Source organism: Dreissena polymorpha, chromosome 1, assembly GCF_020536995.1.
Source record: "Dreissena polymorpha isolate Duluth1 chromosome 1, UMN_Dpol_1.0, whole genome shotgun sequence".
Taxonomy (NCBI): domain Eukaryota; kingdom Metazoa; phylum Mollusca; class Bivalvia; order Myida; family Dreissenidae; genus Dreissena; species Dreissena polymorpha.
The window spans coordinates 171,947,595-171,960,686 of NC_068355.1; the positions used below are offsets into that span (position 1 = coordinate 171,947,595).

Consider the following 13,092-nt stretch of genomic DNA (forward strand, 5'->3'; position numbering starts at 1 on the left):
AATAACCAAATCTTTTTAATGATGTCTTTTAAATATTAAATGTTATCTTTTATACAAGAAATTTGTTGGTAAAACATATCAGATGTATATTTATGGTTGTTTGCAAAGAGACTTTTTTGCATGTGCCTCTGCAATGCAGGTGTCTCTATGGGCAATGTATTGCAGGTGTCTCTATGGACACTGTATTGCAGGTGTCTCTATGGACAGTGTATTGAAGGTGTCTCTATGGCCCACTGTATTGCAGGTGTCTCTATGGGCTCTGTATTGCAGGTGTCTCTATGGACACTGTATTGCAGGTGTCTCTATGGACAGTGTATTGCAGGTGTCTCTATGGCCCACTGTATTGCAGGTGTCTCTATGGCCCACTGTATTGCAGGTGTCTCTATGGCCCACTGTATTGCAGGTGTCTCTATGGGCACTGTATTGCAGGTGTCTCTATGGGCACTGTATTGCAGGTGTCTCTATGGACACTGTATTGCAGGTGTCTCTATGGCCCACTGTATTGCAGGTGTCTCTATGGACACTTTATTGCATGTGTCTCTATGGGCACTGTATTTCAGGTGTCTATGGACACTATTGCAGGTGTCTATGGCCCACTGTATTGCAGGTGTCTATATGGACACTATATTGCAGGTGTCTCTATGGCCCACTGTATTGCAGGTGTCTCTATGGACGATGGCCCAGCTGATAGAAAGTACGGGCTATGTGGTAGAACCTTACAAGAAATACCCCAAACTACTGGAGGTGTTACTGGACTTCCTCAAGACAGAGCAGTCAGGAGGCATCAGACGGGAGGTAAGCACACTGCTGAGTCTGATTGCTGCTGCTTTCTTATATTGCCCCATTTGTACAAAAAGGTACCATGTGACAGAACATTCAGTTGCCACATGGAACCTGTTTGCATCAATCGGGCGATATATAAATGTTTAATACAGCTATGTTTTTAGTTTGAGCTGCATTCTGGGAAAACTGGACAAAATGCATGTGTGTAAAGTGTTGTCCCATATTAGCCTGTGCAGTCCACACAGGCTTATCAGAAACAACAGTCCCCCCTAGACTGGATTTTCGTTTACAAGAGACATCCTTATATGAAAAAATTCAGAAAGTGTAATCCATGATTAACCTTTGCAGACTGCACAGGCTAATCTGGGACAACACTTTCCGCCTACAATGGATTTTTGATCTCCTTGAAATGAAAAATTGCAATAAAGCAAAAACTGTTGTCCCTGATCAGCCTGTGTGCACTGCATAGTCTAATCTATGACAACACTTTACGCTTATGTATTAAGCCCTGATTTTCCAGAACGAGGCTTATATTCAGAAAGAGGCTCAAATAAGTTTCATTTCTGTTTCACCTGTGTTTTTCATATTTACCCTTTCCCACTAAGAAGCAAAGTGAGAATGGCTATGTGCAAACAGCATAAAACCAGAAAAGCCTTAATTCTCAGTCTGTTCAGGTTTTATGCTGTTTGCTGCTCATCATTATCTAAGGTTTGGATATAAAACCTTACAAATTTGAATCTAGTAAGAAAGGTCTTAAATTAAATGTAACTTTCTTAGGAAATGCGTGAAAATATATATCTAAGTGGTAAAGGGGTAACCAGTAGTTGTTGTAACACTCTGAGCAATCCAAAGATGGCTGCTATTCTGTGCTTCATTGTAACCCAGGTGCTGCGTGTGCTGGGCATTCTAGGGGCCCTGGACCCTCACAGACACAAGACCAACCTAGGCCTCATTCAGCTGGGCGAGGCAGGCACCGTGCTCAGCATGTCTGACCCCAAGACCAGCCAGGACGCAGCTGTAGATGGTACTGTCTTCTCTTGGCATGGGATTGCCATTCAATATATGGGCTGTGCTATGTGAAAAGGGGGTTGAATGCATGTGCGTAAAGTGACGTCCCAGATTAGCCTGTGCAGTCCGCACAGCCTTATCCGGGACAACTCTTTCCGCTTAAATGATATTTTTTGTTAAAAGAAAGTCTCTTCTTAGCAAAAATCTTGTTTATTCCGAAAGTGTCGTCCCTAATTAGCCTGTGCAAACTGCACAGGCTAATCTGGGACGATACTTTACGCACATGCATTAAACCCCCTTTTCACTAAGCACGGCCCATATATATTTTACTTGCCTGGGAAAAGGAGACTTTCTGCATTTGCGTAATGTGTTGTCCTAGATTAGCCTGTGCAGTCTGCATAGGCTTATCTGGTGGGACAACACTTTCTGCCTTAACTAAATTTTTTGCTGAAAACAGACTTCCTTTTAATGCAAAATACCATAAATAGGATAAGTGTTGTCTCATGCATGTGTGTAAATTATTATCCCAGATTAGCCTGTGCAGTCAGCACAGGCTTATGAGGGATTATAGTTTACACACATGCATGAAGCACTGTTTTGCGGCTAAATATGGCGGCTCAATAATTTCTCTGATATGCTCATGTAACTGAACCAGTTGTACAAGTAAATGAAAGATGTCCATTATTGATATTTGTTAATTTGCAATTATATTTAATTCCTGCTCTTAAATATCATGTGTGAAGTGCTTAAACTATTTCAGGAGCCTATTGAATTGTTGTTCTTTTTTCCAAACAGGATTTTGGAATATTTGGAATTTTGTATGACTAGAAAATTTAAAAAGTTGGTTAAAGTATTTCTTACAAAGCCCAGATTTGTGTTTTACTGTAAAAGCATTATTATTCATATCATATGAGTCGCGTTCTGAGAAAACTGGGCATAATGCATGTGCATAAAGTGTCATCCAAGATTAGCCTGTGCAGTCCACACAGACAAATCAGGCACGACATTTTCCAATTTTATGACATTTTTCGTTTAAATGAAGTCTCTTCTTAGCAAAAATCCAATTTAGGCAGAAAGTGTCGTTCCTGATTAGCCTATGCAGATTGCACAGGCTAATCTGGGACAAACTTTAACGCACATGCATTATGCCAAGTTTTCTCAGAACGCGACTCATATTATTTCTAGTTGATTTCATTGGTTTACCAAACCAGGAATTTTACACAAACAGATTGGAAAATGACAGGCGCAAACTCTTCCTTTTTTTTATCAAAAACAGAAATCCAGAGTTTGCAAATTTTTAAGTCATGTTTTGAAAAAACATGAAATTAAATGGTAAGGAATATAAATAATTTTCTAATATTATTTAAATATTCTGCCTTGTTGTCCCCTACCGGTGAAACCGGAGGGGACTTATGGTTTGCACTCCGTCTGTCAGTCGGTCAGTCAGTCTGTCTGTCAGTCAGTCTGTCTGTCACATTTTTCTGGATCCTGCAATAACTTTTAAAGTTCTGTATATTTTTCCATGAAACTTGAAACATGGATAGATGGCAATATGGAGATTATGCACGTCTTTCATTTTGTTTCTACGTCAAGAATTCTGGTTGCTATGGCAACAAATAAAAAAAATAAAAAATCTAACATTGGTGGAGTTTCACAGGTAGGGGACAATATTGCTTGGCAATCTCTTGTTTTTTTCAGAGACAACCAGCGAGATGCTCGCTAACATGAGTGCCTCTGCCACGTTGGAAGAGTTCTACCCGGCCATCGCCATAGCGACCCTGATGAGGATCATCCGAGATCCCACCCTGTCCAAGCACCACACCATGGTGGTCCAGGCCATCACATTCATCTTCAAGAGCCTGGGCATCAAGTGCGTGTCGTACATTCAGCAGGTCATACCTGCCTACCTGACGGTGATCAGGCCTGCTGACCAGAACTTCAGAGATGTGAGTGGGCAGGCTCTCAGTATTCCAGATCATGTGTTTGAGTTCTCATCATAGCTATATGTGTGTGTGGCAGGATTTGACAAGTGAGAAGTCAAGTGATTGGTCTCAATGATATCTTGGATGAGTTCGAAAATGGTTACGTTCGCTTGAAAAACATGAATGCCAAGGGGCGGGGCATTTTTCCTTATACATGTATGGCTATATATGGCTATAGTAAAATCTTGTTAACTCTCTAGAGGCCACATTTATTTCTGATCTTCATGAAACTTGGTCAGAAGATTCATCCCAATAATATCTTGGGCGAGTTCGAAAATGATGCTGGTTGGTTGAAAAACATAGCCGCCAGGGGGCGGGGCATTTTTCATCATATGGCTATAGTTAAACCTTGTTAACACTCTAGAGGCCACATTTATTTTCCGATCTTCATGAAACTTGTTCAGAAGATTTGTCCCAATGATATCTTGGACGAGTTTGAAAATGGTAACCTTTGCTTGAAAAACATTGCTGCCAAGGGGCGGGGCTTTTTTCCTTATATGGCTATATATGGCTATAGTAAAATCTTGTTAACACTCTAGAGGCCACATTTATTGTCCAATCTTCATGAAACTTGGTCAGAAGATTCATCCTAATAATATCTTGGACGAGATCAGAAATGATGCCCTTTGGTTGAAAAACATGGCCTCCAGGGGGCGGGGCATTTTTCCTTATATGGCTATAGTAAAACCTTGTTAACACTCTAGAGACCACATTTATTGTCCAATCTTCATGAAATATGGTCAGAAGATTTGTCTTATTGATATCATGGATGAGTTCGAAAATGGTTACGTTTTATTGAAAAACATGGCTGCCAAGGGGCGGGGCATTTTTCCCTATATGGCTATATATGGCTCTAGTAAAATCTTGTTAACACTCTAGAGGCCACATTTATAGTCCGATATTCATGAAACTTGGTCAGAAGATTCAACCCAATAATATCTTGGACGAGTTCAAAAATGATGCTGGTTGGTTGAAAAACATGGCCACCTTGGGGGCGGGGCATTTTTTCCTTATATGGCTATAGTAAAACATTGTTAACACTCTAGAGGTCACATTTATTTTCCGATCATCATAAAACTTGGTTAGAAGATTTTTCCCAATGATATCTTGGATGAGTTCGAAAATGGTTTTGGTTGCTTTAAAACATGGCCGCCAGGGGGCGGGGCATTGTTCCTAATATGGCTATAGTAAAACCTTGTTAACACTCTAGAGGCCACATTTATTGTCCAATCTTCATGAAATTTGGTCAGAAAATTAGTCTCAATGATATCTTGGATGAGTTAAAAAATAATTATGTTTGCTTGAAAAACATGGCTTCCAAAGGGCTGGGCATTTTTCCTTATATGACTATAGTAAAATCTTGTTAACACTCTAGAGGCCACATTTACTGTCCGATCTTCATCAAACTTGGTCAGAAGATTCATCCCAATAATATATTGGAAGAGTTTAAAAATGATGCCGGTTGGTTGAAAAACATGGCTGCCAGGGGGCGGGGCATTTTTCCTTATATGGCTTTAGTAACACCTTGTTTTTATTTTCCGATCTTCATGAAACTTGGTCAGAAGATTTGTCCCAATAATATTTTGTTATCTCAGGTGAGCGACGTTTGTCCTTTCAGGCCCTCTTGTTTGTAATTTATTGTTGAAATGAAGTCTGTTCTTACAAATATTCAGCGCTGGCTGAAAGATTTTTCTCTTATCAGCTTATGTGCTCTGCACAGGCTAATTTGGGATGACGCTAATGCACATGCATGTAGCCCTGTTTACCCAGAGCAAGGCTCGTATGTGTGGGTCAGGATTGGAAAAATGTTTGTTTTTTCTTTTCAGTTCCTGTTTCAGCAGCTAGGGTTGATCATTGCAATCGTGAAGCAACACATCAAACAGTACTTGGATGACATCTTTGCCTTAATAAAGGTGAGTCACTTGCCTGGAGGGCTCTTTGTTGGCTTAGATTGCGTTGTTATATTTTGCATGCCTTAAACAAATAGGTTTATTCAGAACATTGTTTTTAAAATTGACAAGAATAAGTTGAATCTGGCATGCCTTTAATAAATAAATTTATTCAGAACATTTTGCATGTATTTACCAAATAAGTTGTAGCTTATTCTTGCATGCCTTTAAATAATAAGTTTATCCAGAACATTTTGTGTGTATTCAAAAAATAAATTGTATTTGGAGATGTATTGGTCTCAACAGAGTGTGTTCCCTGGTGCTGTTTTGCAGGAGTTTTGGACGCCCAGCAGTCCCCTACAGAACACGATCATCCTGCTAATAGAGCACATAGTGACAGCCCTGGGCACAGACTTCAAGGTGTACCTGCCCCAGATCATACCCTACATCCTCAAGGTGTTCATGCATGACACCAGCCCCCAGCAGGTCGTCACAGCCAAGGTACACAAGGCATATGATCTCTGTGTGGGGGTTATTTCTTGTCTTTGTGCCTCTTAACCCTTCTCCACTCAGAGGCAAAGTGAAAGTAGCTTTGTAAAAACAGCATAAAACCAAAACAGCCTGTGTGTAACTCGCAGTCTTTTCAGGTCTTATGTAGTTTGCTGCTCATCAGTATCTAAGGGTTGAAAATGAAGCCTTTAAAACTTGAATCTAGTAAGAAAAGTCTTTTATTGTCCCCTACCGGTTTCACCGAAGGGGACTTATGATTTGCGCTCTGTGCGTCTGTCAGTCTGTCTGTCACACTTTTCTGGATCCTGCGATAACTTTAAAAGTTCTGAATATTTATTCATGAAGCTTGAAACATGGATAGATGGCAATAAGGACATGATGCACGTCATTTCATTTTGTTCCTTTGTCAAAAATTCTGGTTGCTATGGCAACAAATATTAAAAAAATAAAATAAAATCTGACAATGGTGGAGCCGGTAGGGGACATATATTGCTTGGCAATAGTCTTGTTAAATTGAACTTTCTAATGGACTACAAATCCATGTAACAGGAGAGGTCCAAAACAAACTGGAGTGCTTAATTCTAAAAGCACTTTGAGTATGCATTTTAGCATATGCATTACTCTTACTCATTACTTGTATTCAAACGTTGTTGATGTTCTTTTCCCATTGAAATGCATGCTATTAGTTGTGTTGTTGGTCTAGGATCACTGTGAGGAAGAGTACAGCCTAGTTCTGGGAAAACTGGGCTTAATGCATGTGCCTCAAGTGTTGTCCCTGAATAGCCTGTGCATTGGCATTAACGCTTGACCACTAAGAAGCAACGTGAAAATGGCTATGTGCAAACAGCATAAAACCAGAACAGCCTGCGAGTCACGCGCAGTCTGTTCAGGTTTTATGCTGTTTGCTGCTCAACAGTAAATAAGGGTTGAAAATGAAGCCTTTAAAACTTGGATCTAGTATTTAATTTTCTAAGTGACTACAAATGTGTTTAAAAACGTATCTCAGTGGTAAAGAGTTCAGCCCAGTGTTCCTAGAAAGCAGCTCACTGTACTTCCTACTGCCTTGTAGCTGCTGAATGCCATCCAGCTGTTTGGTGCCAACCTAGATGAGTACCTGCACCTGTTACTGCCTCCTGTAGTGAGAATGTTTGATTCAACAGATGTGCCCATACCTGTCAGAAGGTAAACAAGTTTAGTGGGTTCAAATGATTTCACATGTTTCCAATATTTAAACTATTTTAGTGTATTCTTTCTATATGTAAATTTATACACAGTATGGCTGTCAATAGTTCAGTACCACATAACTCTTAAGCCTTTCCCACTCAGAAGCAAAATGGAAATGCCTATGTGTAAACAGCATAAAACCAGAACAGCCTGGGAGTAACTCGCAGTCTGTTCAGGTTTTATGCTGTTTGCTGCACATCAGTATCTAATGGTTGGAAATGTAGAGTTTACAACTTGAATCTAGTAAGAAAGGTTTTTCATTATCCCCCGCCATTGGTGGAGGGATATTGTTTTGGCGTTGTCCGTATATCTGTCCGTCTGTATGTCCGGCACTTTTGTGTCCAGAGCCATATCTTGGAAGTGCTTTGGCAAATTTCATTGAATCTTGGTATGAGTATATTTATGGATAAGAGGATGATGCACGCCAAATGGCATTGTACACCATCGGATAATAACGGAGTTATGGCCCTTTGTATATTGAAAAAATGCTTTTTTTGTGTGTCCGGAGCCATATCTTGGAAGTGCTTTGACAGATTTCATTAAAACTTGGTATGAGTATATATATGCATAAGAGGATGATGCACGTTGGCGTTGTCCATCTGTCCAGAAAACTTTTGTGTCCAGAAGTATAATGGCGGGGGATATCAATTTAAATAATTTGCTTGTTTCATTTTACTTTATAAGGGACTACAAAGTTGTCAAAATATGTATCTAAGTGTTTAAGGGTTAAATTCTTCTGCTTGGTTGTCACTTTTTGTAATGACCTGCTCAAATGAGCCACGTTATCTGAAAACTGCCATCCCAAGGGCTAATTGGGGACAACACTTTCCCCCTTTATGGTATTTCTCTGTTAAAGTCTCTTACTAGCAAAAATCTCTTTTGAGGCAAAAGTTTAATCCCTAATAAGCCTGTGCGGACTTCAAATGCTAATCTGGGATGGCACTTTAGGTACAAGCATTAGGTATAGTTTTCTAAGAACATGGCTCAAATAAATCTTGCCTATTGTCTCTTATTTGATAAATTTCCAATATTTACTGTATTTAAGTGTATACTTTATATTTATAAGTTCAGTTTCTCGTAACTCTTAAATACTTTCCTTTATTTGTATGGACCTGCTAAAATCCTGCCTGTTTGCCTGTTGCAGAGTGGCCCTTGAGACTGTGGACCGACTAGCAGACACGCTGGACCTCACAGACTTTGCATCCCGTATCATCCACCCGCTGTCCCGGACCCTGGACACGACCCCTGACCTTCAGCAGACAGCAATGGACACACTGTGCTCCCTCGTGGTGCAGCTGGGGCCCAAGTTTCTCATCTTCATTCCCATGGTGAACAAGATCACCCTGAAACATAAGATCAATCACCAGAGATACAACATCCTCATGTGCCGCATCCTCAAGGTATTCATACTGGGCTTGCGTTGATGCTATAACCCTTTACATCTATCATACACATTTTTACCCGTTTGTTGTCCCCTAGAAAATCAAATTAAATTAAACGACCTTTTCAATATCATTCAAGTTACAAAGTCTTCATTTCCAAGATACTGATGAGCAGCAAACAGCATAAAACCTGAACAGCCAACGAGTAAATTGCATGCTGTTCCTGGTTTTATGCTGGTTGCATATGGTCATTTGCACCTATTTAAGTAACCAAATTGGCCTTTTAAAGATCATATATTTCTTAAATCAACAGTTTAAGCAATATTACAAATTGTAACTCTGTTTTAAGACATCAATACCAATTATATATTTTTTCTTGATAAAAAAGATATTAAAAAAAAACAACAAGATGTTTGTCAATATTGTTTTGTGAGCATTCGAACAGTGTTTAACAGGTTATGTATAAGAAAATATGTGAAGAATGAGTTATGTTTAACCTTGGTAACCATGGTGAACTGGTTATATATCCGACAATTTGTAAGTAGTGCGTTGTGTTTAAGAGAATACAACTGCAAATAGGTGATCAGTTATGTATGTCAATACTAGAAAACCAACATTAATTTATAAAACTGGTTACTAGATTGGCGAATGCGGGCGGGCGGGCTGGCGGGCGGGCGGAACAAGCTTGTCCGGGCCATAACTATGTCGTTCATTGTAAGATTTTAAAATCATTTGGCACATTTGTTCACCATCATTGGACGGTGTGTCGCGCGAAATAATTACGTCGATATCTCCAAGGTCAAGGTCACACTTTGAGTTCAAAGGTCAAAAATGGCCATAAATGAGCTTGTCCTGGCCATAACTATGTCATTCATTGTGAGATTTTAAAATCATTTGGCACATTTGTTCACCATCATGGGACAGTGTCGCATGAAAGAATCACGTCAATATCTCCAATGTCAAGGTCGCCTCAACTAAAAATAGATTTTTTTTATAAACAAACTTACAAAGGGGGTTAATTTTGTTTGTTCATTTCAAAAGTTCAGTTTGAGTTTTCTCCCTTTATCAGATTTTTTTTCACAATGAAAACCTGGTTTTGTGACAATTTTGTCCCTTGTTTTCAATTTAATTCAGGTTTGAATACCAGGTCAAGCTCACTAACCATGTCAAGTTTAAACTTTCACCATTTCTTTTATTTTGGTCATTCCTGATGTCTCCTTTAATGCGAGCGTTGCTCTGGAATACACAAAGCTTGAGTGTTGTCCCAGATAAGCCTGTGCACTTGACCCATTCTAATCAGCGACGACACTTACCGCTTAGACTTATTTTTCATTTAGCAGACACTTGAAATGAAAAATTCTACAAATCAGAAATATGTCCCTGGTTAACAGCACTTTACACACAGACAATAAGTACCATTTTCCAAGATGGAGGCTGACCGTGTTGTGTTGATTCCAGGGCAGCACTATAGCGGAGGAGGAAGAGGACACTGCTCTGATGCTGTACAAGAAAAATAAGGAGAAGGCTGCAGAGTCGGAGAAAAATAAAACTGAACCAACCACAATCAAAAAGCTGCATGTCAACTTCAACAATCTTAGATCTGTAAGTACATGTGTTTTCTCATGAGCCAAACTATTGGAAACCATGCAATGTTAAGAAGTCAGTATTGTGGGAACCTTTTCTAGTTCACCTGAGCACAAAGTGAGCAAGGCATTAGGTGCTTAATCCTATACCACTTACATACTTATTTTGACAAATTTGTAGTCCCTTAGAAAGTTACATTTAATTAAATACCTTTCTTACTAGATTCAAGTTTTACAGGCTTCATTTCCAACCCTTAGTTACTGATGAGCAGCAAACAGCATAAAATCTGAACAGACTGCAAGTTACTCGCAGGCTGGTCTGGTTTTATGCTGGTTGCAAAAGCCATTTTTGATTTGCTTCCTATGGGGAAAAGGGTTAAGGTGATGTACTCTGGTCAGTGTTTGACAGGCTGTTGAGTTGTATGTTGTGTAGTCATCTTCTAGCTCAGTACAAATCTAGAGGCCACATTCTTGTCAAGTCTTGATTTACTTAATCAGAATGTTTATTTTGACAAGATCTAAGCCAAGTTCATGTTTGGGTCAAAAAAACTACTAGGTCATAAGGTAAATATTAAACTAGAAATGGCGCAGCAGAGGCCGACGCGTATCCCCATGCCGCATGTTTGACCCAGGGGGCGCCCAAGGGTTGGTTATGGGGCCATGCATAGTTGAGATTGACCGTATTGTCATAAAACAGAAGTTCAGTATCAATTAGAAGTGAATCGGTGTAGAAATGAAGAAGTTATAGTAAAAGGAAATTTTGGGTGGGTGTGGCCTATGTGGGCGGGGTGCCCCAGGTGTGGTAATGGGGCCATGCATAGTTGAGATTGACCGTTTTGTCATAAGAGAAGTTCAGTATCAATTAGAAGTGAATCAGTGTAGAAATGAAGAAATTATAGTAAAAGGCAATTTTGGGTGGGTGTGACCTTTGTGGGCGGGGCGCCCCAGGGTTTGTAATGGGGCCATGCATAGTTGAGATTGACCGTATTGTCATAAGAGAAGTTCAGTATCAAATTGCAGTGAATCAGTGTAGAAATGAAGAAATTGTAGTAAAAGGCAATTTTGGGTGGGTGTGGTTTATGTTGGCGGGGCGCCCCAGGGTTGGTAATGGGGCCATGCATAGTTGAGATTGACCGTATTGTCATAAGAGAAGTTCAGTATCAATTTGAAGTGAATCAGAGTAGAAATGAAGAAATTATAGTAAAAGGCAATTTTGGGTGGGTGTGGTCTATGTGGGGGGGGCACCCCAGGGTTGGTAATGGGGCCATGCATAGTTGAGATTGAACGTATTGTCATAATAGAAGTTCAGTATCAATTTGAAGTGAATCGGTGTAGAAATGAAGAAATTATAGTAAAAAGCACTTTTGGGTGGGCGTGGTCTATGTGGGCGGGGCGCCCCAGAGTTGGTAATGGGGCCATGCATAGTTGAGATTGACCGTATTGTCATAAGAGATGTTCAGTATCAATTTGAAGTAAATCGGTATAGAAATAAAGAAGTTAATGTAAAATAACATTAAAAAATGAGTGAAAATCTCTGACCCGACCCCACCCCAACCCCTATAACTTTTGACTCAGGGGTCAGATCAATAGTGCAGGGTCACACATATGCTCATAGCTACCATGTGTGTAAGTTTCAAGGTTCTAGTGCTTTTAGTGTAGGAGGAGATAGTGGCCAGGACGGACAGACAGACAAACAGACAGACAGACGGACAAACGCCAGAGATAACCACAATATCCCCATGCTTTTTTAAACAAACCTTATTACCACTTTAGACGCCACTTTTTAGCTCGACTATTATATATGAAATATATATAAAGTAGAGCTATCCTACTCACCCCGGCGTCTGCGTCAGCCTTAGCGTGCAAATGTTAAAGTTTTCGTACTACCCCAAATATTTTCTTTGTCCCTTGACATATTGCTTTCATATTTTGCATACTTGTTTACCAACATGACCCCAACCTATAAACAAGAGCAGACAACTCTATCAAGCATTTTGTCATAATTATGGCCCCCTTTTTCACTTAGAATATGCAGCAAATGTTAAAGTTTTCGTACTACCCCATTTTTTTCATTGTCACTTGACATATTGCTTTGATATTTTGCATACTTGTTTACCAACATCACCCTAAACCTATAAACAAGAGCAGAAAACTCTATCAAGCATTTTGTCATAATTATTGCCCCTTTTATACTTAGAATATGCATATTATTGATAAATCTATGTTAAAGTTTGCGTACTACCCCAAATATTTCCTATATCCTTTGACATATTGCTTTTATATGTTGCATACTTGTTTACCAACATGACCCCAACCTATAAACAAGAGCAGACCACTGTATCAAGCATTTTGACATAATTATGGCCCCTTTTACACATAGATAATTGAACATTTTGCTTAAATTGCCATAACTTCTTTATTTATGATCACATTTTATTATTACTTTGACAAAACAACACTTACCTGAATACCACAATGGACTCCACCCAAACAATACCCCACGCCCCTACCAGAATCCCTTCCCCCACCCCCCAACGTCAACCCCAATTTTTTTTTTAACATCATCTAATAAATTACCACACCCCACATTATACCCCCCTCTCACCCCCGCCCCCTATCCCCCCCCCACCCCCCCCTACCCCCCCACCCCCCCCAATTTTTTTTTTTTAAACATCTAATAAATTACCCCACCCCACATTATACCCCCCTCTCACCCCCCTACCCCCCCCCA

The 13,092-nt window shown here is 39.8% G+C and overlaps 1 protein-coding gene across 2 annotated transcripts in view; it reads left to right on the forward strand.

Moving 5' to 3' along the window:
* Nucleotides 1–13,092, forward strand: part of LOC127861143 (serine/threonine-protein kinase mTOR-like) — a 71,198-nt gene that overhangs the window by 24,333 nt on the left and 33,773 nt on the right. For both annotated transcript variants that reach the window (XM_052399523.1, XM_052399514.1), the window contains exons 20-27: nt 661–795; nt 1,669–1,807; nt 3,490–3,737; nt 5,600–5,686; nt 5,996–6,163; nt 7,242–7,354; nt 8,541–8,796; nt 10,237–10,380. In XM_052399523.1, the coding sequence (XP_052255483.1) occupies nt 661–795; nt 1,669–1,807; nt 3,490–3,737; nt 5,600–5,686; nt 5,996–6,163; nt 7,242–7,354; nt 8,541–8,796; nt 10,237–10,380 (1,290 nt within the window). The remainder of the gene's footprint in view (nt 1–660; nt 796–1,668; nt 1,808–3,489; nt 3,738–5,599; nt 5,687–5,995; nt 6,164–7,241; nt 7,355–8,540; nt 8,797–10,236; nt 10,381–13,092) is intronic.